The sequence below is a fragment of the Trachypithecus francoisi genome, unplaced genomic scaffold (assembly GCF_009764315.1).
Source record: "Trachypithecus francoisi isolate TF-2019V2 unplaced genomic scaffold, Tfra_2.0 Contig01585, whole genome shotgun sequence".
NCBI classification, from domain to species: Eukaryota; Metazoa; Chordata; class Mammalia; order Primates; family Cercopithecidae; genus Trachypithecus; species Trachypithecus francoisi.
The window spans coordinates 3,128,303-3,151,244 of NW_022681444.1; the positions used below are offsets into that span (position 1 = coordinate 3,128,303).

Here is a 22,942-nt window from a genome sequence, read left to right on the forward strand (position 1 = left end):
CAGCTACTCGGGAGGCTGTGGTAGGAGAATGGCGTGAACCCGGGAGGCAGAGCGTGCAGCCAAGATCGTGTCACTGTACTCCAGCCTGGGCGACAGAGCAAGACTCTGTCTCAAAAAAAAAAAAAAAAAAAGAATTACATCAGACAACATCTATAAAGTCATCAGTTCTGTGACACCTTTTCCTGTTTCCTTGTTCCCACTTCATGCAGAAAAAGGAGGCCCTCACAGCTCACCCTTGAGGAGTGGTGCTGACTGAACCATTTTCTAAGCCTAGGTGGCATCTTGGTAAAAGGCTTTCTCTGCCACCAGAGCTTTGTGTCCACAACTCATTCAGGCAAAGTGGAGGGCAGTGTCAATAAGAATTTGAAAAAATGATTTTATGTGTCATATTTAATTTACCTAAAGAAATTTAATATACCTAAAGAAAAATAAAAACAACTAACTACTGGACTGGATCATGCTAACTCCGAAAATGTGAGAGGGGAAGAGAACATCTCCATGAAAATCCTCTTTTTTTTTTTTTTTTTTTTTTTTGTTGACACGGAGTCTCGCTCTGTCACCAGGCTGGAGTGCAGTGGCGCAATCTCGGCTCACTGCAATCTCCGCAGTGATTCTCAAGTGATTCTCCTGCCTCAGTCTTGTGAGTAGCTGGGATTACAGATGGTCGCCACCATGTCTGGCTAATTTTTGTATTTCAGTAGAGAAAGGGTTTCACCATGTTGGCCAGGCTGGTCTCAAACTCCTAACCTCACGTGATCTGTCCACCTAGGCCTTCCAAAGTGCTGGGATTACACGTGTGAGCCCCTGTGCCCAGCTGAGAGTCAAATTTTAAAATGAAGGCATCTACTACATTTTGCTGTGTTCTAAACACTACTGCTGGAAAGAACATGTAAAACTAGAAGAGAATGCCTGTCAGAAGAAATTCAAGTAGGGGAGAGGCAATGTAGCAAAGCACTTTAAAGTTCAAATTATAACGTAGAGGCATAGAGAGCCTACTTTCAAGCACTACATTTTAAATATAATTATTTAATGAAGAACAGAGCCTAGTGACTGAGAGAAAATTAGAGCCATTAACTGATAAAGAAAACTAAAATTCAGACCAAAGGTTCTATAGAAGGCAGAAGGAAATAATGCAAAAACCTTAGCATCAAACAGACCTGGAATCAAATCCTGACTCTGCCATCTCTCACTGTGCAACCTTCAGCCAGTAACAGCTCTGAACCTGAGCTTCCACCTCTGCAGAATGAGGATCATTACCCTCGCCTCCCAGGGAGCTGGGAGGATCAAACGAGATTCCAGATACCAGCTATGAAGTGCCCAGCCCAGTGCCCAATGCATAGTTGGTGCTCCAAAAACATCAATCCCCTCCCATTCCCTTCCAGGTTGCTTTATTAGCAGGGATCATAAAAGGGTTTGGAAATTACTAAAAATCCATGTTCTCATGTCTATAATTCACAAACTTCTAAGTTTATTTTGCAAGCTGATTCTCTGAGATGCACAGGCGCAAGACCTGGTGAGCACCCAGAGCTGGATCAGTGCAGAGGTGTGTGGTTCCAGGCCAATGCCTAGAAAGACTGACCAGCCTAGAAGACACCTTGGGTGGCCAAGAGACCGCCAGAAACTAGAGCAGCCAAAAAGATAATGGATTACTTGAGCTTCGGCTCCCGTCCTTCGCTCGTATACTGCCAGCAGATGAGCCCAATCAGGTCCTGCACCCTGGCGCTGGCCATTGTCACCACGGTCATTGGCAGCAGTCTGTCCTGGCTCGAGTGCAGAGGGAGGTAGACATCGATCTTCTTGGTTGCCGTTGTACCTACATGACCCTGTGGACAGAGCACACACGTAAGAGCAAAGCACACTGCCACAGTTATACAGACCCTACTGCACAGCCATTTTTCATCCTTGCTATACAGACCTGCTGTGAGCGTGGAATGGTCCCAAAGTGGAAACACTGTCAAGTTTCAAGGATGTTTGTTTCTTAAATTTTCATTTTCTAATAAACTAATGGATTGGGATCTGCCAGCAGGAAGGTAAATGGGCACTACAACTAAGAGGAACAAGTAAGAGTGGTGAGCAGAATTGATGTTTGGTGTTAGGAGGCTTGCTAGGCTACTAACTCAGTGTGTCCTTGGACCTTAGCACTAGGTGTCTCTCTGGCAACTGCCTTGTCCCTCCTTGAGACAATGAGATGAGCTGCCTGGGAAGCTGCCATACTCTTCCAGGAAGGATTTAGGCCCGCAGCACTGAAACAAGTGCTTGCCTTCTCAGAGACTATGGGGGGCTAGTTCCACGACACAGTACATCTGTTTCCTTCAGTACCACACAGGTTCAAGGGCCCTTTGGTCCTCCATTATCGCCCTAACTACCATCCCCACACTGCTGGATATATTCCCACTCCCTCACACACCTACCACTCCTCCCGCCTGTGTGTTCCACTCTGCCCTCGAGAGCTCTTGTGCTAATCAGCAAACACCCATAAATCCTCAGCTGCTTTTTAAAACCATTTCCTCTACCTCTTGGACTTCACTGAACCTGCTGTTGAGGATACTGCCTCCTCTGATGTCCTGTTAAAAGAGGACTGCTTTGCGTTTTTTTTTTTTTTAAATAACCCCTGCACCCTCAAGGCATGCAAGAGTAGGCATCCTTGCCCCCACTAACACTTCCAATCTAGTACTTTCTCTTTCATGAAAAAAATCCTTGTTCTTTTGAGACCCAGGCCATCCAACGACACCATCCTCTCCCCCTCCTTTTGTGTTTCTGTTATCCGCCAACCTTCTGGCCATTCCCCTCCCTCACAGAAGGCTTGCACGCTGGCTCAGTCTTGCTTCCCACCCATGCAATATGTTCACTACACAGAGTATATAGAAAAGTGTCACAGAAAATGAGTTCAAATCAGAAACTTGATTGTCCCTCACTCCCTCCTATCCCAAGTCACAACAACAGCCCCCCTTATTTTAATAATATCTGCTGCCACCACTAAGCCAGCTGCTCATCTCAACAGTCTTGATGCTTCTTCCTCCCTCACACTGTCTATCTACTCTATTAGGAAGTTCTAACATCTCTACTTCAAAAATACATTTCAATGGGGAAAGCATAGTCTTTTCAACAAATGATGCTGGGACAAGTGGATAGCCAGATGCAAAAGAATGAATTTGGGCTCCTGCCTCATACCACATACAAATATCATTTCAAAATAAATCAAAGATCTAGATATAACAGGCAAAACTATAAAATTCTTAAAAGGAAACAGGTGTAAATCTTCATAACTTTGGATTAGGCAATGATTTCTTTAATATGATACCAAAAGCATAAAAAACAAAAGAAATAAACTGAACTTCATTAAAATTAAAAACTTTTGTGCCTAGGCCAGGCACAGTAGCTCACGCCTGTAATCCCAGCACTTTGGGAGGCCAAGGCAGACAGATCACTTGAGGTCAGGAGTTTGAGACCAACCTGGCCAACATGGTGAAACCCCCTCTCTATTAAAAATACAAAAATTAGCCGGGCTTGGTGGCGGGTGCCTGTAGTGCCAGCTGCTGGGGAGGCTGAGGTAGGAGAATTGCCTAAATTCAGGAGGCAGATGTTGAAACGAGCCAACATCATGCCTGGGCGACAGAGTGAGACTCTGCTCAAAACAAAAACAAACAAACAAAAACAACTTTTGTGCCTTAAGGATACTATTAAGATAGTAAAAAGATAATCAAAAGAAAGGCAGAAAACATTCACAAATCATACATCTGGTAAGGCTCTACTATCTAGAATATGTTAAGAAGTCTTATAACTCAACAAGAAGACAAAATTTTTTAATGGGCAAAGATTTGAACAGACATTTCTCCAAAGAAGATATACAAATGACCAATAAACACATGAAAATTGTTCCATATCATTAACCATAATGTAAATTACTTCTTACCCATTAGGGTGGCTATAATTTAAAAAAAAGCAAAAACTCCAAACAACTACCCAAAATCTCTAAAAATAGCAAGGATTTGTGAGGATATGGAGAAACTGGAATCCTCAGACACTGTCAGTGGGAATGATGCAGTCATTGTGAAAATGTTCAGCAGTTTCTCAAAATGAAACATAGAATTATCATATGACCAAGCGATTCCATTCCTAGGTATATACTCCAGAGAACTAAAAACATAAGCTCACATTAAAACTTGGACAAAAGTTCACAGCAGCATTATTTATAATAGCCAAAGAATGAAAACCACCCAAATATCCACTAACTAATGAATGGATAAATAAAATCCATAAGATAGAATATTATTCAGCCAAGAGAAGGAAAGAAGTACTGATACACACAACATGGATGCACCATGAAAACATGCTAAGAGAAGGAAATCAGACATGAAAAGCCACTACTGTATGAACCCATTTATATGAACTGTTCAGAACAGGCAAATCCATAGAGACAGAAAGTAGATTAGTGATTGGCAGAAGATGACAAGGGTGGGAAATTGGGAGGTATGAGGTTTCTTTTGGGGGTGATGGTAATGTGCTGAAATTGGCAGTAACAGTTCATAACATTGTTAATATATTAAATACCACAGAACTGTACACTTTAAAATGGTTAAAATGGTAAATTTTACGTAATGTTTTATCTTAAGAAAAAAAGTGAAAAATATGTATTTCAAAACCATCTCACTTCTCTCCATTTCCACTGCCACCAAAATTACCATCAGGTCTCACCTGAACTATTGTAACAGGTCCCAAATTATCCTACAGTACTTTTGCTTTATCTGATTTGTTCTCTACACACAAGTTAGATCTGTTTTTTAAATTCAGATTTGATCATACTATATCCTGTTTAAAATCCTTCGATGAGTGGCTCCCAAACACCGTGAACAAAATCCAAACTCCTTGCAACATCCAACAAAGCATGGCATGATCTGGCCCCGTCTACCTCTTTAATATCATCCACTGCCCCTCCCCCACCTGCTCATCAGACTTCGGCTACACCGGCCTTCTGGAAGCACCCTCAATATACCAGCATGTGTGCCTGTGTGTACCTTGCTTGCATTTCCCACTTCCCAGGGCTTAGCAGGTGCTGTTCACTGTATCTAGAGAGGCTCTTTTTCATGGCTTTGCATGCATGACTCCTCATCCTCTAACGTGTGCCCTTGGGAGGTTACTTAATCTCTCTATGCTTCTGTTTCTTAATATGTAAGAGGAGGAGAACGGTAGGACCTACCTATCATAAGACCCTTATGAGAATTATTATTACTTATTATTATTTATCATTATACAGGGCTCAACTGTCACTGTTAACACTCCTTTTACAGTTATTCTCTCACACATATCCTGTTCATTTTCTTTAGAGCGTTTAACAATTGAGATGATTTATTTATGTCCATCTTTAGTGTATGCTTTTGCCACGAAGTTTCCTCTGAACTTTCATGAGAGCAATGTTAAGGTCTGCTTTGTTTGCTGTTCCATACATAATGCCTGGCCCTGTGCCTGGCACACAGAAGACCCTGAGGAAAAAATCTGTTGAACTACAGAATGAATGTATGAATGACTCAAGTGCCTGCCAGGACACATGGTAGGAACTGAATAATGTTAGTTTTCTCCATCCCTCTTGGCCTTCCTCTATGGGTCCATTTCCTGGTCATAGATGAAAGTGGAGGGACTTGACCAATCATGTGGTTCCATCTTTAACTCTATAATTCTATCATTCTGAGGTGAAAAAGGTCAGTACAGGGAAAGGAAATAAATGAAGTCAGTTTAAAAAACATTTTTAGAGTAATTCCACTTTGCATATAATCCAGCATCCATCATTAGATCGACTGATTTTTTTCCCTCAGCCTCATCTGTATGTTATAAAGCAACTAGTAAAAACATAATTATCCTACATAATGCATGCACCCACACTTGTGCTCTCTTGCACATGTGCACTCTTTTTCTCTCTCGTACGCAATCACACGTGGGCACATACACATTCCCTTGCATGGTTTTCAGCTCTTAAATAATAATTTCAATGGCTAACAAAGACTTCACTAAATAACAAGTGTTTTGGCTGGTCGGGCAGGCAAAGGGTTACAATGCAAACAGTGGGAATCTTTCTGGAGTGGGTTGATAGCCCTCATATTACCCTCCTTTGCAGACCAAGATCAGTTGCTTGTCACTGCTCTCTCTTTTTATTTCTGTTTATTCCTCTTCCTCCTGAAGCACTAGAACTAAGGAGCTATAGGGATCACAATATCTCAAGACATGAAGACTCAACAAGATGACAAATGTGAATGTCCTTCATAAACTGTAAGGTGCTTTAGAAATGCAGAGCAGATGCCAGAAAGGGCCTCTGTGTTGAAATTAGACCCATTTCTATTACTCAAGCCTACTACAAGGTCACATGAGGCCAAGAACAGGTACTACAGGAGCCCTAATAATATTGATTACTGTAACAAGAGCTAGCATTTAGGCCAGGTGCAGTGGCTCACGCCTGCAATCCCAGCACTTTGGGAGGAAAAGGCGGGTGGATCCCCTGGGGTCAGGAGTTCGAGACCAGCCTGGACAACATGGTGAAACCCCGTCTCTACTAAAAATACAAAAATTAGCTGGTTGTGGTGGCGGTCACCTGTAATCCCAGCTACTGAGGAGGCTGAGGGAGGAGAATCGTTTGAAACTGGGAGGCAGAAGTTGCAGTGAGCCGAGATGGCACCACTGCACTCCAGCCTGGGCAACAAGAGCGAAACTCTGTCTCAAAAAAAAAAAAAAAAAAGTGGGGGTGGGGTGGGGGGGGCTAGCATTTACTGAGAGCTGTTAAGTAAACTCTGCTAAATGTTTGCCTAATTATATCATTTAATTCATACAATAACTCTAAGAAATAGGGTTCTATCATAACCTTTTGTTTTTTTGAGACAGAGTCTCACTCTGTTGCCCAGACTGGAGTGCAGTGGCACAATCTCAGTTCAATGCAACCTCCACCTCCCAGGTTCAAGCAATTCTTGGGCCTCAGCTACCCAAGTAGCTGAGATTGCAGGCACATGCCACCACATCCAGCTACTTTCTGTATTTTTGGTAGAGACAAGGTTTTGCCATGTTGGCCAGGCTGGTCTCGAACTCCTGACCTCAAGTGATCCGCCTGCCTCGGCCTCCCAAAATGCTGGGATTACAGGCATGAGCGACCGCAACCTGGCGTAATCTTTGCATTATAGCTGAGAAAACCAAGGCTTATAAGGCTACAGTCATCTGCTCAACATCCAATAACCAAGGTGGAAGAGCCAAGATTCAAACCTCCTGTCAGCCTGACTCCAAAGGCCCTACTGTAAACACCAATGCCTTCTTTCCCTGGACTTATTCTAAATGTATCAATTCCTACTCTTCAAGGCTTGAAAATCATCTCCCTCTTCTTTTCCCCACAAACCTCAGGAAAGCTTTGCCTGAGGAGCTGCTCGAGGAGAGTAGTTAGAAGATGGAGACTCCAGGAAACCCTGCCACTGCGAGTTGACTGAAGGGCAGTAACCACTGTTTAAGAAACGAGGACAGATAGTTATATGGTACTCATATAAGTACCATAGAGTACTCTTCTCTATTTAAAGAGTAGAGTACTCTTTACTATCCTCTATTTCATAGTAAAATAGAAAGTGGGGCAAAAACTATTGGAATAAATATGATAGATACTTATTAAACGAATGAAGCACTTTATATCTTTTTAATCTTCTAATTCCATCTTGAGGAAATGATGGTGGGAAAACTGCCTTGCACACTGAAATTACATATTTTTTAATAAGGAGATTGTCTTCTGAAAAAGCTCAAGGTGGTGGCAGTTAGCTCTAATAGTCCCTATGTTACAGTATTTAGAAGGAATCATCTAAAACATAAAATAATCCATCAACATAATAAAATGTAATTAACTTATTTTTAAAAATGGTGATTGAAGGATTAAAAGTATTCATCACACATCAAGGCAAGCAATATTCCAAAGATGTCTAAATATGAAAAAGCAACTAGCAATAAACAAAGATCGTATCCTACAGTTTCACTGCATGGCAAATTGATGTGTTCCACCATACAGGACTGGGGAAATGGCGGCATATTTAGAGCACAGGGAAGGGGGCAACACAGAGAAAGTGTTGCCACAGGGAAACTGGCTTAGCTTTATGTTCCTCATTTCTCTCACGTATTCAACAAACACCAGCTGAAACATCATGCTGGGCTCCGAAAACAAAGTCCACTGACATACAACGCAGACCAGACCCTCACCAAACTGTTCTGCTGAAGGTCTCACTGTACAATGTCACGAAAGCTTTAAGAAGGGGAAAGTCCAGTCTGTCAAGAGAGCCCAGAAGCAACCCACGCTAAAGGGGGCTAGTAAAGGCCTCTTAGATACAAAAATCTACCCTTTCATCCTTTTTCTTACCCAAGAAAAAGATGCTTATTGTATTTACCAACTATGCCAATACACCAAAAGGTGAGCAGGAGTTCCCTCTGAGACATGGGATTATCAGTGATTTTAATTTTCTGGTTTATAGTTTTCTGTATTTTCTATAATATACATGTATTACTTTCACAATTAGAAACAAAATTATAAATATTATAAACTAAAAAGGAGATAAAAAGAATAAGAGTACCATTCAGGGCTTAAAAGTTTTAAGTGAAGGAAAGAGAGGATGGATTTTGAAAGTGTAGCCTATGTTAAGGCATCAGGTAAGCATCATTAAGAACATACCATGTGCTGTGACAGGCTGTTGGAAAAAGTAAGTTGAAATATAACTCAAAAAAAAAAAAAAAAAGAAAGAAAAGAAGGAAAATATAACTCAGGGCTGGGCATGGTGGCTCACGCCCACAATTCCAGCACTTTGGGAGGCCAAGGCGGGCAGACCACCCGAGGTCAGGAGTCCAGACCAGCCTGGCCAACATGGCAAAATACAAAAATACTACATATATTAAAAATACAAAAATTAGCCAGGCATGGTGGCATGTGCCTATAGTCCCAGCTACTCCAGAGGCTGAGACACGAGAATTGCCTGAACCCAGAAGGAAGACGTTGCAGTGAGCCAAGATCATGCCACTGCACTCCAACTTGGGGGACAGAGTGAGACTGTCTCAAAGAAAGAAAGAAAGAAAAAAAAAAGAAAATATAACTCAGATACCTTACTATGGCAAGTTAAGTAATTTTTATCAAAGAAAAAGAAAACGGCAAGGCGCAGTGGCTCAGGCCCATAATCCTAGCACTTTGGGAGGCCAAGGCAGATGGATTGCTTGAGCTCAGGAGTTTGAGACCAGCCTGGGCAACATGGTGAGACCCCGTCTCTATTAAAATACAAAAAATTAGCCGGGCATGGTGGCATGTGCCTGTAGTCCCAGCTACTTGAGAGGCTGAGGCAGGAGAATTGCTTGAACCCGGGAGGCAGAGGTCGTGGTGAGCCGAGATCATGCCACTGCACTCCAGCCTGGGATGGAGCGAGACTCTGTCTCAAAAAAAAAAAAAAAAAAAAAAAAAAAAAGAAACAGAAAGAGAAAAAGGAAAAGGAAAAGAAAAAGAAAAAAAAAGGTAATAAATTGACAATCAGCTGACAATTTGAAGTTGAACAACATTCTCCAGAGCAGCTCCTAAATCAGGAAATGCCCCTAAGGCAGGTTTGAGAACAAATAGAAAAGTACTTCCTATAGCAAAACTTTCTCAGCACAAATGCAACTCATGAGGACCAACCAGACTCAACTTCATATCCCACAGCCTCTCCCTGACCTGATGGCTTTGCAAATGCAGTTAGAATCTGAAATTTAACATATCCAACACCGATTTCTTCTTCACTGGCATGTCTGTCATTCTATACTCTATCTCAACTAAGGCTTTCATCATCTACTCTTGTCATGCAAGCTAGGAATCCTAATTCCTCCTTCTGTCTCACACTCTACCATCCAAATGCCTCGGAAATGTCTCCCAAATCTCTCTCATTCCCATGCTTATTGCCAATGCCCCAGTTCAGGCTTCATCAGCTTCGTCATCCGTCAGTGAGACCACGGCAGCAATCTCCAACTATCTCTTTATTTTAAAATATCCTTCTCTCTCCAAATCTTTCTTTCCTTATTGCCACCAATGTGATTTTTCTCAAATCACAGACCATGCCAGTCATGTAGAAACATATGATGATGGCCTAGTGCTAGCATTCCAACTCCTTAGACGGCATTTAATGCCCTTCACAATCTGGTCCCTCATATCATTGCTGATGTACACTGAACAGTAATTTAGAGCACAGACTTGGGGTCAGCTAGGTCCAGGTCAGAATTCTGGCTTTACCACTTCCTTAGCTGCTAGACCTTAGACTTTGGGCAAGTAACCTCACCTCTCAGAACTTCCATTTACCCACTTGGAAAGCAAATAAGATGTATCTAAAATGCCTGCCACACAGTCACTGATCAAGAAACAGCTCTTCTTCTGTCCTTCAATTAAAATACCTCCTCTTCCAAGAAGGTAGAAGCCCAAATAAATTCCCTCTTCTCTCCTCCCCTAACAATTTGATTTGCACAGACTTACAGTTTCACTTTTTTCTGTAACTACCCTCACCACCTCCTTCCCCACACCCTCTCATTCAGCTATGAATTACATAAAGGGAGAAATAGCCTCATCCATTTTGTCTCCTCCTAGAGCCTACAACACAGCAGGGGTTTCACGCTACCTGGCTAAATCAAAAGGACTCTGCAGACTCTCTTTCAGAATGGACCCACCAGACCTGCCAATTCTCTATCCCAGGTAGAGGGGCTATACCTCTTCTACTTCCCAGCCCCTGTTCTTCAGGAACACTCTTTCCTCTCTGAAACATCCCCAGCACCTAACAAAGGGCCCGACATAGTTACTTACACATATTGATGGAATAAACGATTAATATTCTTTTAACACATGATTTAAACACTTGCATTACATTATAGCATATGGTGGTAGCACCTATTCTTCAATTGTTAGAAATGGAAGCTGTTTACAATATTCCATTATTACAAATAATCTCATAAACATTTTCCTATACAAATGTGAACATATTTCTAGAAGAAGATTACTAGGTCAAAGAGTATGAATGTTTTGTAACTTGTGATATATACTGGAAAAGCTGTCTTTTAAAAAGTGTCTCTAGGCCAATTATGAAATATCAATACTATGAACCAAAGGTTATTCAATTAATTATTAGCTCATAAAATGGGAAAACTTAAAAATCTAAATTAACTTCTAATACACAGAATGTTAACAGATATAGAATTGAAATACATATATTTGAACATGCTGATAATAAAACATTATCTAGAGCAGCTTTTTTCTTAGCTGATCCTATTAATTAAAATAATATACATTAGCTGATTATCATAAAATTAATTTCAAAATCATATACCTGATAGTTTCCAAAGTAGGGGAAGCAGAAAAAATACAGATGGGATTTAGTTCAAAATAATCTTGAATTAAGAAATATCATGCTATGTTTGTCAGCTTAGTCCTTTCTGTCTGTGGACACACCGAGGAAGCATCGTTAAAGTCTTTCTTTTCCCTGCCGTCCTAAGTCAGAGTCTCCTAAAGAGCCCGAACAACTGAGGAAGCTCTTCATGGGAGGGTTGAGCTTTGAAACAACTGATGAGAGCGTGAGGAGCCATTCTGAGCAATGGGGAACGCTCTCGGACTGTGTAGTAATGACAGATTCCAACACCAAGCACTCCAGGGGCTGTGGGTTTGTCACATATGCCACTGTGGAGGAGGTGGACGCAGCCATGAATGCAAGGCCACACAAGGTGGATGGAAGAGTTGTGGAACCAAAGAGAGCTGTCTCAAGAGAAGATTCTCAAAGACCAGGTGTCTACTTAACTGTGAAAAAGATATTTGTTGGTGGTATTAAAGTAGACACTGAAGAACATCACCTGCGAGATTATTTTGAACAGTAAGGAAAAACTGAAGTGATTGAAATCACAATTGACTGAGGCAGTGGCAAGAAAAGGTGCCTTGCCTTTGTAACCTTTGATGGCCATGACTCCGTGGATAAGATTGTCATTCAGAATACCATACTGTGAATGGCCACAACTGTGAAGTTAGGAAAGCCCTGTCAAAGCAAGAGATGGCTAGTACTTCATCCAGCCAGAGAGGTCGAAGTGGTTCTGGTGATGGTCGTGGTGGTGGTCGTGAAGGTGATTTCGGTAGGAATGACAACTTTGGTCATGGAGGAAACTTCAGTGGTTGTGGTGGCTTTGGTGGCAACCATGGTGGTGGTGGATATGGTGGCAGTGGAGATGGCTATAATGGATTTGGTACCGATGGAAGCAATTCTGGAGGGTGGTGGAAGCTACAATGATTCCGGCAATTACAACAATCAGTCTTCAAATTTTGGACCCATAAAGGGAGGAAACTTTGGAGGCAGAAGCTCTGGCGGCTATGGTGGTGGAGGCCAGTACTTTCCCAAACCATGAAACCAAGGTGGCTATGGCGGTTCCAGTAACAGCAGTAGCTACAGCAGTGACAGAAGATTTTAATTACTTCCAGCAAACAAAGCTTAAAAGGAGAGGAGAGCTTGTAGTAGCTTGTATTTAGTAATTTTAATTGCATAATAAGGTATAGTGCAGAGAAGTGACAGGGAAGCTACAGGTTACAAGATTTGTGAACTCAGCCAAGCAGAGTGGTGGCAAGGCCCACCTGCTACAAAGAAGACATGTTTTAGACAAATACGTGTATGGGCAAAAAACTCGAGGGCTGTATTTGTGACTAATTGCATAACAGGTTATTTTAGTTTTTGTTCTGTGGAAAATGTAAAGCATTCCAACAAAGGATTTTAATGTAGAGTTTTTTTTTTGTACTCATGCTGTTGATTGCTAAATGTAACAGTCTGATCATGACACTGAATAAATGTGTCTTAAAAAAAAAAAAAAAAGGCCAGACGCGGTGGCTCACGCCTGTAATCCCAGTACTTTGGGTGGCCGAGGTGGGAGGATCATGAGGTCAGGAGATCAAGACCATCCTGGCTAACACGGTGAAACCCTGTCACTACTAAAAAAAACACAAAAAATTAGTCGGGCGTGGTGGCAGGCACCAGTAGTCCCAGCTACTTGGGAGGCTGAGAAGAATGGTGTGAACCCGGGAGGTGGAGCTTGCAGTGAGCCGAGATCGCGCCACTGCATTCCAGCCTGGGAGACAGAGCAAGACTCTGTCTCAAAAAAAAAAACAAAAACAAAAAAAAGAAGAAGAAGAAATATCCAGGCTGGGTACAGTGTCTCATGTCTGTAATCCCAGCACTTTGGGAGGTCGAGGAGGGAGAATCACTTGAGGCCAGGAGTTTGAGACCAGCAACATATCAAGACTCCATCTCCACTTAAAAAAAAAAAAAAAAGAACTTGGCATGATGGCACATGTCTGTAGTCCCAGCTACTCAGGGGGCTGAGGTGGGAGGTTCACTTGATCCTGGGATGTTGAGGCTGCAGTGAGCTATGATTGAGCCCCTGCCCTTCGGCCTGGGCAACAGAGCAAGACCCTGTCTCCGAAAGAAAAAAAAAAAAAGAAAAGAAAAAAAGAAATATCCATATCAAGTGAGTTAGCTAAATTGAGCCTTATGGACTAAAGGCTTGGCTAGCATTGCTATTTAATATCGAGGTTTCCCAATAATAAATTGAATATCAGATCTAAACTGCTGCTAAGTGTTCAGTTTCTCTCCCAAGGAAAAGAAACAGAGAAAGGATAGACAGCTTAGTTTCTGCAATTAAAGAGACAAAAAGCAGGCAACATTATTCCATTAGTAACAACTGCACAAGCAGATCATTATGTGTAATTTTAATGCAGAAATAAATATATCAGTGTATCCAGACGATGTAATGATGCAAATTGATAAAAGAGTTATTTGTAGCCTTCAAAAGAGTCATTCTCTGAGAAGAATGGCTACAGTTCTATTCCACCAGTACCTTTATCCCAACTTCCTCAAGAAGGATCAAAGGATGTTATATTCTGCCAATGGTCTTGTCTTTAATATTACACAGTAGGCAGACTTGATACAGGGGTCTCAAATTATCACCACTCTAATGACAATTAATGGACTTCATTTGATCAGAAGCAATAATCTCAAACAAAATCTGGCCTAAATTGGTCTAATTCAGGTTTTACCGGCTACGGGAAATAAAGAGGGTCAACATGTGAAAAGAAAAAAAAAAAAAAAGAAAAAAACCCAAACACCAGAATTGTAACATTTTGATCTTAATAAAATGCTGGCTTTATGGACTCACAAAAAGAATTCTTTTTTTTTTTTTTTTACATTCAAAATGGTAATATTGAATTTATAAATGGATTTTGTGTAAAATTCTATGACAAATCCGTTCAGAGATAGGGGCTTGGCTTTGTAGTGCTATCTTAACCTTCAATAAATCTGGAATGCTTAAAGGCTATTAAATTAACATTTCCCTGATCTGGCACCTGTAGTCAAGTTAATTTGTCAAAAACATTTCTACAGTTTGTCACTGGACACTGTATTTTCTGACAAGTTAAGCTTAAAATAAAATTGACAAAATATCATTAATTTCCTCTGAATCACCAACCTTGGTTCCATTAAGCTTTTATTATTAAGAACGTCAACTGCCACTCTTTCTTTAACAAGGTCAAGTTCTGATCTGGGTACCTCCAGGATCCCTGTTATACTAATAGAAACTAGGGAGGCAGTACAGTGTGATTAAGAGCACAAGTTGGGGCATCAGATAGATCTGAGTTCAATTATAAGCAATGCCACTTACTATGTGTGCTTGGACAATTTATTTAAGCTCTGTGAGTCACTATTTTCTCATCTACAAAATGTGGATAATAAAAGTACCTCCTCAAAGAATTGTTGAAACGATTCCATAAGACCGCATGGGCCGGCGTGGTAACTCACACCTGTAATACCAGCATTTTGGGAGGCTGAGGCAGCTGAATCACCTGAGGTCAGGCGTTCGAGACCAGCCTGGCCAACATGGTGAAGCCTCGTCTCTATTAAAAATACAAAAAATAGCCAGGCGTGGTGGCGGGCACCTGTACTCCCAGCTACTCGAGAGGCTGAGGCACGAGAATCACTTGAATCCAGGAGGTGGAGGTTGCAGTGAGCCGCCATTGCACTCCAGCCTGGGTGACAACAGTGAAACTGTCTCTCAAAAAAAAAAAAAAAGACTTCATGTAAAGTACTTATTACTGGGTCTTGTCCCACAGTAAATGCTCAAGAAATATTGGTTATTACGGTGTTTTTTCCTACTTTTTATCTACTTTTATATGGACAGACTTTTAAAAAAAAATTGCCATTCATAGACTTTTGAAACCACAAGGAATCTGAAGGGTCATCCCCTTTGAAGTATCTTCAACAAATGATTGTCTTACAACCTCTCCTGAACACCTTCACTGATGATGTCCCTGCCACTAGGTGAAGCAGCCCCTTTTCTTCAGTCTTTGGCAAACAGTTTTGCCAGCTAAAATGTGTTTATTTCCACTGAGGTGCAATCTCTCTGCAAGTTTTACTCACTGGTCTTAGTGCTAACCCTCATGAAATTTGAACAAATCTACCTCTACCTCCATAGACACCCTTTCATCTACCTAGGATCTCATACTCGGTTACTAAACACCATAGAATAAGCCAGGCTATAATCCTTTCAAGAGTACAACACAGCACAGAAAATAGCATTTTGTAACTTTTCCTTCTATAACATCTATGATAAATGTAAATCCTTATTTTTTTTTGAGATGAAGTCTTGCTCTATCGCCCAGGCTGGAGTGCAATGGTGCGATGTCAGCTCACTGCAACCTCTGCTGCCCGGGTTCAAGCGATTCTCCTGCCTCAGCCTCCCCAGTGGCTGGAATTACAGGCACTTGCCACCACACCCGGCTATTTTTTGTATTTTTAGTAGAGACGGGGGTTTGCTATGTTGCACAGGCTTATCTTGAACTCCTGACCTCAGGTGATCAGCTGCCTCAGCCTCCCAAAGCGCTGGGATTATAGGCGTGAGCCACCACGCCTGTCGGCAAATGTAAGACATTTGTCCTGGACTCAAAACAAGGAAGGAGGTTTTACTCTCAGAAATGATTTTCTCTACTTAAAACAAACCCTCTATATTTTGATGCTCTGACATTTTTGAGAAAGAAATAAAATGCCTAGCAACTACTGGTTTAAACAATCTGTTATCAAATGAAGTTTGATGAATGGCCTCAAATAATTCTTTTGTTTCAAGGTATCAACTGAAAAACTAGCAATCATTCATATTCAAATATAGGTAAGACATTTCATAAAACATGGGGGGAAGTATGAAGGAAAAAAAAAAAAAAGGCCAGTCCATTCCGTATCAGAAACAATCATTTCCTCAAAGACCTAAATTCAGAAAACAATTCCTGACACTGGCAATTCCTGATATCGGCAGTTTTCACTAACCTAAGTTACATTTGCTAGACTCCTCTTTGCTGAGTCAACTGAACTGATCTGGACTCTGGCCCTGCCAGCCTTGAGCTGTGCAGCCTTGGGTAAGCCCATAATCTCTCTGAAAGTCAATTTCCTCTCCCATAAAATAGAGATGAGACCATCTACTTCAAAAGAATATCAGGAAGTATAAAGTGAAAACAAAGCATGTTAAAATCCTCTGTGAACTGCAAACTATCAAAGAAATGTCAATTATTCCTTATTATTATAATTTAAGCTGTCACTCAGACCAGGCAGATTTTTGGACAAAATGCCCCTTCAAGCAAACATGAAATTGAGAAGTAGGGGCAACAAGGAAAGGTCTCTATCTTAATTATTTTGAGAGAAGAAGAACCACATTCTCTTCTCATCCAGCCTTGGGGCAGTTACAGCATGTATCAGAATGTGCTCTCATACAGTTACAATCTAGCCATCTTAAAGCATGTAAAATGTCCACTTCAAATTTTCAAAGCCATGATGGGATTCTGTATATCATTAATGTTACACAGTGCTTTGCATTTAATTATACAAACAATAGCTTTCATAATGATGATATTATCAGGGAAAGGTAATTTGCATGAGCTAAGCCCTATCACCGAGCATAAGTTTAGGGACCTCTTCATTATTAAATCATTTATATAATAAAATCAATATGCTTTAAAAGTAAAAATAGGTTTTTTTAAAAACCATAAAGAAGAGTTACATATTTTAAACTCTATCAATTATCATAATATAATGAGTCTTAAAGATTTAATATCAACTTTTAAAATTAAAACTCAATGGAGAATGTATATTTGACTTCATTACTAGATGCTGTATCTCTAAAAAAGGTTATAGTACAGCCATTATCACCTTCCTAAATTATATGGAAATTTTGGTATAACCCTCCAACTACCCCGAGGACAATTTAATTTCAAAGATAGCAAAGTATTTTGAGAATGTAAAATTGCATAAATATTGAAGGAAATAATCCAGACACATATGTCATCTTCATTTCTTGCAGGGTTTCAGTCGATTAAACATTACAGAAATTTTAAACATCCCTATTCACATTAAAATTGTTTCCTTAATTTTAAATAGTGTAAAAAATCCACAAATTTCTATACAGTGGTAGGTTCATAACTGTTTTATCACTTTAAGACTCAATGTTCCTTAATGATATAACTCAAAAATTTCACTGTATCATTATTTAGTAAGTCATAAAAACCTCTTAAAATTAATCTTTCACACACATCCAGCTTATCCAAAGTTAGAATTTAATTAGATGGTCTTGGCATAAATGGGCTTACTACTTTATTTGCTCAATCAGTGTATGTCTCTTCAGTAATTATAATTAATTCAAGTCCCTGATGCACCTCCTAGCAAACAATGTAAAAACATCAGACAAAATGGAAATAAATAGGTTCACATTTCTTCAATTACAACATTCACTTTCATCCTCAAAACATGCATGTGAAATAACTGGAATAGGTGTTACTCTATGTAACACATAAAGGCCAACACCAGGAACCTACACCTCTGGTGACACAGAAGGATGCTCCTCCTCAGCAGAAAATATATTATGGTTGGTTATATGGTGATACAACTGCAAAGAGCCAGTTGAGGAAGTCTGCTTTTAACACAGTTTGCAAATGCATGTTGAAATATAAATAGCAGCCCACGCCTATAATCCCAGCACTCTGGGAAGCAGGGGTGGGAGGATCACTTGGGCCCAGGAGTTGAGACCAGCCAAGGCAATACAAAGAGACCTTATCACTACAACAAATTTAAAAATTACACAGGTGTGATGGTGTGAGCCTGTGATCTCAGCTATTCAGGAGGCTGAGGTGGGAGGATCATTTGAGTCTGGGAAGTTGAGGCTGCAATCAGCCATGATTGCACCACTGAGCTCCAGCCTGGGCAGCAGAGGGAGACCTTGTTTCAAAAAGAAAAGAAAGAAATACAAACATCAGCAAATGAAAGAAGAGATAAATTACTAATTATCTAGAACAGTGCTTCCTGTTGGAAAGAATCACTTGTAACTACCTATAACATTTACAATTGAGAAGCAGCCCAAAAAGTCTGATTATCGGGCTTTCATCCAGCATCTTCTAGATAGCATCACAAAGAAAGAAGTGGCAGAAAACTTTTATTTCTAAAACTGAGGGGACAGCAAGATCCACAGGATAATACAAACTGTCAGACACATTACTCAATTAGGTAGTCAGCATAGCAACACAAAGTAAAAGTAGCCAGCTACGAAGCTGACAGTCTTGACGGGAGATGGGGCCAGGCACAGAAAGCGCATTCCTCTGTACACAGCCTTTGCACTCCCCACCACAACTCTCTCTGCAACCGGCAGGTCACCGCTGCTGACTGTCATTTATTGGGCACCTATCAGGGTCCAAGCACTTTTCATACATTATCTCATTTAATATGCCCAACAGTCCTGTGAGGATCACTCATTTCCTCTTAGAGCTGTTCATTAAGTAGGCTGTTTCAAAACCCTCAGCTAGTGCAGCCTGGGCAACAGAGCAAGACCCTGTCTCAAGCAAAACAAAACAAAACAAAACCAGGTAGAACCTTCTGATTCCGTTTTCTCTCCTTTTTGTAAGAGATGGGGTCTAACTCTTTTGTCCAGGCTGGAGTACAGAGGTGTAAACATGGCTCACTGCATACTTGACCTCCTAAACTCAGGCAATCCTCACACCTCAACCTCACAAGAAGCTGGGACTACAGCAACACCACCACACTTGCTTTTTTTTTTTTTGGTAGAGACAGAGTCTCAATTATGTTGTCCAGGCTAGTCTCAAACTCCTGAGCTCAAGCGATCCTCCTACCGTGGCACTCCAACATGTTGGGATTACAGGTGTGAGCCACTGCACCCAGCTTCTGTCTGATTCAGTTGACAAGAAGCAGTGGTCAAGCACCAACTTCCAGGCCACAGACAATCTGTACTTGGATTATGAGGCTCATCAGTAACTGTGAGATGTATCTGTTACTAAATCTGGCTACCCAAGTGGCAGTACCCAATTGTGCTCTGATAATGACAAAAGAGGAAAATAACAATGTGGTCCTTTGAGAGATGGGCAAGCAGCATATGACATCAACATGGCATCAAGCTCCAATTACAAGCAAAGGGTCTGAGGAGACAAAGGTCCATCTCAGGTTGCAATTCTCTGTAGAAATGGGCAGCACAAGACTTGGTCACTTGCAGAAACTGACAAGTCACTCAGGTACCAAGGTCTCCGGGGTTTCTCCTCAGCCCCCTGGAAGTATTTTCCTTGTGTTCGTCCTGAGTCTTAGTCAGTCCAATCTTCTCTGAGGTCCTAACTAAACCAGACACAGAGAGAGTCAGGATTTTATCTTATTAAAATAGATATGGCTAATTTGTCTTTTCAAATTCATTTTAAATTAAATTGGATTTCCTCGGAAGGCTGCTAGGTCAGTTCCCCTGCTGCGAACACAGGACAAAGGTTAATTGCAAGCCCTTCACCAGCTCTTCTGCTCTCTTGGGCAGACTCTGATAACCTGCCCCGAGAGGTGGGCAAGGCTTTGGTTTATTGGGCAATAATGTTGCCATTAGAGCCATTTACCATTATGCCAAGAAACTTTTTTTTTTTAACTAAATAACAAGGTATGATTCCAACAACAAGAAAGAAATGTAATGATGTTACCAACTGATAGTTAATTCTAAAACGCAACACTCAAAGAATAAGACCTAACCTATTTGCTTCCCTAAAAGGCTCCGATAGATGCAAAAGTACTCACTCTCCTACAGCAACCAATGTAAAATTCCATTAACATTTTCACTTAATTTACCTCATTTAGACTGTCTACATTCATGAAAATTTAACCCAGTAATTCCCTGTTATACAAAGCATAACAAAGTATGAATATTTAAATACAATGTAAATAAAACACTTTATCAATTACATTTTTGTACTCTAAATTAGTGACTTCACTTAGCATGTCTGCCTTGCACAGCACCACACTATTTTTCAATTAAAGGTCCAGATGTTTCAAAGGCTCCAGTAGGCAACGGCAGTTATGAGAAATGCTTTATTTGCGTTGTAATCATCACCACCACATCAGCTCCAGGCTGCATTAACATACTCATGTTTTATTCCAGCTCCCCTTCTAACAGAGCAGGTAATTAAACAACACAGCAGAGAAACACAATCCTAAGAGCTGCACAATTTCCTTACACGCATTCACCTGAGCAACACATTTTCATACATGATTTTAAATTCTTCTAGAAAACATTTCATTACATAGTGAAACCTGCTTTAGCAGGAACACTGATAATTTCAATAATATGTTGTTAACAAAGAATGAGTAACAGCACATATGTACCAAATTTATCTCCAAATAGCACTGAAAGTGCAAGAGGGACTGTACGTACTTGTGCTTGTGTGTACTGAAAAACAAGAAGTCTGCGTGTGTAAAAAAAACACTACCAGTTGTTACAATCTAAGCCATCTCTTCTCAATTCTAATGCCAATGTCATCTCTTGAACAGGTCAATTAGACATTTATTCTTACTATACAGAAATGACAACTCACCTGCGCTGAGGCTGAGCAAGTATACCAATTATCCCCATTCCTATTCGATAGTAAAATACCACCGGAGCAAAACAAAACGCAATGCTGACAGCGGCAACAAAAATACTATTGCATTTATTAGTTAATTAAATGACTCCCTTATTTACAAACGGAAAATAACCTATGGTATAAAAGATACTGCTGTGCATAGTAAACATAGTATAATTTAATGAGAAATTATAGTTCTTCATCATTAAAAGAAACTAGCAAAATTCACTTTAATTATAACTTTTTATTATTCTACAAACATTTTTTATTTTGAAATATTCCAAGAGGAGATGTCCTAACAAAGATGCTATTCAAAAGATAAATGCCTTTACAAATATTAAAACCTCAGACAGGTCAAATCCTGGCAGGTTACACTTCAGTATCTGAAAGCAGACAGCTTCCATTCCTTCCTGAAGGAACCTTAGGTGGAACATTTTTAATACATCACTGTGTCACTTTTTAATGTGCCCCAATCTATTAACCACATGGCAAACTAACAGGGATTTTTAAAATATGGGTTTTATGGCTTTGTGCTGGTGATTAATTAAATAAATAGCCACCGTTTCACAAATCATCCCTCTAATTAGTCTAAAGCAGACACTTTGCATTCACCGGCATTATTGCCATGTGAAGCTCACAGAAGGGCACGAGTGGTACCGCACGGCCGCATCTCTGCACTTTGGAACCCACTGTCGCGGGCTCCACGGCTGGCATCCCACCCTGCCATCCAGAGGCAGAGGTGTCAACTTTGCAGGTGCTGTAGTCAGCTGGAATTTGGCTCCAGCTGCTCAGAAAAGATGTTCTCCTTAATTATTCTCCCTCACCCTAAAGGAAACAATGGAACAACAAAGGAATAAAGTGCAATCTCCAGTTGCAAAAAGAGGTTTCACCAACACAGTTCATGGAGTGAATAAGAAAGTTGGTTGATTTAGGAATAAGTAGGGAGCTACGTTAAACAGGTTTTCCTGAGAAATCAAAACATGTTATGTCATCTTGAATTCAGGTATTAAGCAATTATTTCCAAATCCTATCATTGAAAAGACTCCATTCAAAGACTGAGGAGATCATTCTCTTTGAAACTGATAGGAATTCAACCTAACTTGTTTTAGTAGCATATTTTATAAGATAATTCCTCTGAAAGCAAATTAAACTTAGAAATAATTTTTAGTGCCAGAAAAAAAAAAAATCAAATGGGAGTATTTCAAGAACCCAATTTCCTTCAGGAAATACATTAAGTGGTTTCCTAATCTTTTAAACTTCATTATGTTTAGAGGAAGGCAGGGAGGGAAGAAGGGTGTAGGGAGGCGGTGGGAAGAAAGAAGGAAAAGAAAAGGGGTGAAGGGAAAAGAAAAGGAAAAGAGGATATGGGAAAAATTCAGTAGGGATAACACACCAAAATATGCTCTGAATTATTCTGCAGAAAGGGCTGTCCCCATATCCCTTCTTTAAGGTTTCTAGGAATGGGAAGAAGAAATGGGGTACAGGAGAAAAGACCTAGACCCTTAAGCAAGATAGACCCTGACAGGTCTTGTGCCTTTCTCTAAGTCATGTGATCCCATTTACCCTCAGTTTCCTCCCCTATAAAGGATTTTAGCCCCTATCTTCAATATTATAGGGAAACTGAGATACTGTCCTAGCACATTCCCTGCATAGAGCAAATGCTCAAAAATTATGGCCATGAGAAACTGCACCAGACAATGAAAACTGGGTTGAAGGGAGAGTCTAGGTTCTTTGTTTTAATTCTCTACATGCCTTTCTGAAAGAGCCAAGATGATTGTAGCCAACACTGCAGATGCTGCGTTCTTGATATGAAAAGGAGAGACAAAAGCACAAAAGGTTCATCAACACAGGACAGTCACATTATGTTCACCCTACTGAAGAAAACCTGAACCTTCTACAATCGAGAAGAAACAGTGTAGTTTCTCTGACTGTCACCTTTACTGGGCATGGAGCTAGGTGAGGGTATGTCTGAGACGGCTCATGGGTAGAAAGTGGAAAGCAAATAAA

General features: G+C 40.5%; 1 protein-coding gene across 9 annotated transcripts in view; it reads right to left on the reverse strand.

The window, feature by feature from the left end:
* Positions 1-22,942, reverse strand: part of MAPKAP1 (MAPK associated protein 1) — a 273,352-nt gene that overhangs the window by 149,960 nt on the left and 100,450 nt on the right. For all 9 annotated transcript variants that reach the window (XM_033191183.1, XM_033191206.1, XM_033191157.1 and 6 more), the window contains one exon: positions 1,651-1,823. In XM_033191183.1, coding sequence (XP_033047074.1) covers positions 1,651-1,823 — 173 coding nt within the window. The remainder of the gene's footprint in view (positions 1-1,650; positions 1,824-22,942) is intronic.